The 4,139-nt window shown below is 42.9% G+C and overlaps 1 protein-coding gene across 1 annotated transcript in view; it reads left to right on the top strand.

Moving 5' to 3' along the window:
- The first annotated feature begins 2,508 nt into the window (after window positions 1–2,508).
- chsy1 (chondroitin sulfate synthase 1) overlaps window positions 2,509–4,139 on the top strand; it is a 32,715-nt gene continuing 31,084 nt past the window's right edge. The window contains exon 1 of the mRNA XM_030121909.1: window positions 2,509–3,306. Within this exon, the coding sequence (XP_029977769.1) occupies window positions 2,996–3,306 (311 nt within the window). The 5' untranslated portion in view covers window positions 2,509–2,995. The remainder of the gene's footprint in view (window positions 3,307–4,139) is intronic.

Consider the following 4,139-nt stretch of genomic DNA (forward strand, 5'->3'; position numbering starts at 1 on the left):
CAAGTGAAGATGGAACAGATTAATCACATTTAGACACAAATATTTCAGTCCAACTTCAGGACTTTATTCAGATTTGTGCTATGTGTGTGTTTTTTGTGCCAAATCCTCTTTTATTTCCTGTTGTCTATGACCCATTAGGTCTCCATATCAGAATGTAAAATACAGAAAAGTTCACCTCTGTTTCTGTCATTGAATTCAAACAGTGAAATTTAATATTAGATTCACGATACATGAAGTCAAACATTTCAAGTTTTTTTGTTTAAATTTTGCTGATTGTTTTACACATGAAAAACCATCTATTATTTCAACATGACTATTATTAACATCATTCAGAAAAGGTTTAAAGTATAATGTAGAACTTTTGAAGAGTACATCCATTTGTTCTCTTAGGATTAAGGTTAGTGTATGTATATATGTATGATAATAATAATGATGGATTGGATTCATACAGCGTTTTTCTAGGAACCCAAAGTTTTTCACATTATTGATCCATTATTCATTCAGTCACACATTCACACACCAGTGGAGATAAAACTACATCTGTATCCACAGCTGCCCTGTGGCACACTGACTCTATATGTATGTATATATGTACATATATGTATGTATAATGGCGTCCTTTGGATGGACTGTCTCTCAGGTGTCCTTGGGCTAAACCTACCACATGGTGGAGCTATAGAACAGATCTGCTGGAAAATATGAGTCCTTTAAAGGACGTATTTTCACTGAACATGAGGATGTTCTTTGAAAACACTCATCTTCATCGTTCTGCATAAAAAACTTTACACATTTTTTGATTTAAAAAATTATATTTAAAGAGCTTTATTGATTATTGATTTGTACCTTTCCCATTTATCTTCCACTGAGGAACCCAGTCATGTGTGTCCTCATCTAAATGTCTCTAAGGTTCAGTCCTGTGGTCATATGTAGAAAACATCCTGTCCACTCATATCTCAGGTTCATCCAATCAAACATGTTTTATGGCCACAGCAAAAGTCCCTCATTAAATGGATCCAGATATTGTATTTTTAAAGGTAGAAGTTGAGTCTTTTAATGATGTCATCCATGGTGGACATTTGGACATCCTAATGTCTGCTTTCATATGAAATACAAACAACTGATCTGTGTGATACATGACGTGTTTCAAAGAAAAAAAGCTTCATGTTAATGTTAATAATCATGTAAACAGAGCTGAAAAGGTGGACAACAGACTGTAACTGTTACATCTGAACTGAGGAAATATAAAGGATTTGTGTTTTCATTTATGGAAACATTCTGCTCTTTCCTGTCGACAAATGGGAGAAAAGACGATGGAAAACTATTTTCAGTTTTCTAGGAGGAGGTTATTAACCAGTTAGTTATTATTACTGGATACATTTACACCCATGTCATTAAATTCCTGAACACTTACCCTCCTGCAGTTTGTTCAAATTCAGTCAAAGGTTTGTCTGTGGTCATGGTGGACGTCCAGTGTTTGGACAGTGATAGATATGACCATGAAGATGCTCCTCAGCCACTTTGAATGAAAACCACATCAAGACAGGATTTAAGATGAACTGATCTCTTATTGTCTCCACGGTAATGTCTGGTTAGAGCAGCATCCCATCTACAGCCACAAAAACACCACACAGTCCCTCTGAACGTGGACGCGCTGTGGGTAAAGGGGTTGGAATTTAAGCTAAACCCCTTGAATTTAAGCTGAACTTCTGTCAAATAAGCACTGAAAGAATCTGAGCAAAACTATGAATCTATGCAAAAGTTATCAGCGTAAAGAAAGCCTCTGTAACCCTTTAAATAAATAAAATAATTTTAAAAAATAAATAAATAAAATAAAATAAAACTAGTGTGTTGATCCTCTGATCCAGTTTAGTTCTTTCCTTTCTCTGTAAACTCCAGGGTTATTTTCAGTTGAATAACCTCTCAGCTGACAAGTCTGTTTCTGCACCATGGCAACGTGGCCCTATTGTTGATCTGTTGCTAGGGAACCCACTTCAATGATGATTCTATGATTCTGGGATGTGATTGTAAGGCTATTGCAGGGGTCAGCAACCCTGGTCCTTGAGAGCCACTATCCTGCATGTTTTAGATGTATCCCTCTTCCAACACACCTGCTTCAAATGATCAGCCTATCATCAAGCTCTGCAGAAGCCTGATAACGACCGTCAGGTGTGCTGGAAGAGGGAAACATCTAAAACATGCAGGATAGTGGCTCTCTAGGACCAGGGTTGCTGACCCCTGGGCTATTGTATTCCAATATGACTAATATCTCCCAAAATATTAGTCCTATCAACTTACCGTTTTCACTAGTCTGTTCACTGACCAAAAATACACAAGTATGACAAACTGAAGCAGTCAGCTGTGTACGGAGTTAGTGAGAATGCCCGGACACAAACTCCACTTCCCATTAATAAAATAAAATAATTCAGTGAATGTCGTCTGACAAAAAGTGTACATTTTCCAATACCCTTGAACGCAGCACTGACGCTACAATCGGACACCCGGAAGTATCCCGTCAGCACTTGCCTACGGAAGCTCGTTGGCTCCAACCTCCGTTAAAACCTTCGCACCAGCGACGCCAATGTCCGACATTCTTCAACGGCGACATGATGAGAACGGTTCCGTTATTTCAAGAAAAGACAAACGCCGCTTTTTACGTCGTCGCTTGAGTTTAGCGCAGAGCGGACAGCGAAGGGCCGCTCGATGAGCACGGGGACCGGGAAGGGGACGGGACACGGTTGGGCTCGAGGCTCCGCGGAGCCGCGGTGATGCTACGTAGGCAACTGGAAGAAAAGCCGTTTTTCACCGACACACGGTGAGTCCGACCCGGGGCTCCGACACACCGATGCGCTTGTGCTGTCCCGGACCGCTCCTCCGGACACGCCGGTGTGTTTGTGTCGTGTTGACGGTGGGCTGAGTGTGTTCGGGGTTCGTCGGGGGTTCGTCGGTGGTTTTGGACTCGGTGAGGACGGGGCACGCGCTGCTGAATCGGTGTGTAATGGCCGGTCGGAGCCGCAGGGCATGGTTCAGTGTCCTGCTGGGGCTGGTGGTCGGCTTCACCCTGGCCTCCAGACTCATCCTGCCCAAGGCCACCGAGCTTAAGAAGGCCGGGCACAAGCGCAAAGCCAACCCCGCCGGCTGCGCACTCAACCCGGGGCTGAGGAAGGAGTACGCCGGGGGGCTATGGCCGCCGCAGGAGAACGGCTCACCGGCCACCGAACAGCCCGGATCCAGGTCCGACAACTTCCTGTTCGTCGGTGTGATGACGGCCCAGAAGTACCTTAACAACCGGGCCGTGGCGGCGCACAGGTATGTGGAACCCTGGACCCGGTACCGGAGGACCCTTTGACCCGGTGCCAGGGGGAAGCGTCGACCCGGTACCGGAGGACCCCTGGACCCGGTACCAGGGACACACACATGAAATTTGACATTTTCTGCATGTTCCCCTTTTTTCACTTTTTGTTTACTTATATACACACATATGAATATACACACACACACGCACACACGCACACACACACACATACGTGAATATACATATACATACATATGTGAATATACATATTCACCAGTGGTGGAATGAATGTAACAAAGTATTTCTACTTTGTTAGTGTACTGTGTTTATTCATATATGTTACACACATATTCATATTTGTGTTACACACATATTTGTGTTACACACATATATGAATACACATACATCCTCTGAACGGCTTGGTCCTTGACAGTCTACCTGTGATTAACCAATTAACCTATTAGTGCGTGTCTTTGGTGGGAGGAAGCCGGAGATCCCAGAGAGAACATGTAGACTCCGCCCCTGTCGGCTGGGGTTGGAATCAAATATTTTCTTTATTCATTAATGACTTGGCTCTTGAAATTAAACGTCTGAACTTGGGTGTACATATGGATAATGTCACTGTGGGCATTCTGCTTTATGCAGATGATGTTGCTGTGCTGGCTGAGACAGAGGAGGACTTGCAGACAATGCTTAATGTGTTACAAAACTAGTGTTGTAGATGGAGACTTACCATAAATCAAGTTAAAACACAAATTATGCATTTTAGGAAAAAAAAAACGTTTCCGACGAAGCACAAGGGCTATGTCACTTGGTATTTTCAATATAGAATACACCTCTCAATATA

This window comes from Sphaeramia orbicularis, chromosome 3 (assembly GCF_902148855.1).
Source record: "Sphaeramia orbicularis chromosome 3, fSphaOr1.1, whole genome shotgun sequence".
Classification (NCBI taxonomy): Eukaryota; Metazoa; Chordata; class Actinopteri; order Kurtiformes; family Apogonidae; genus Sphaeramia; species Sphaeramia orbicularis.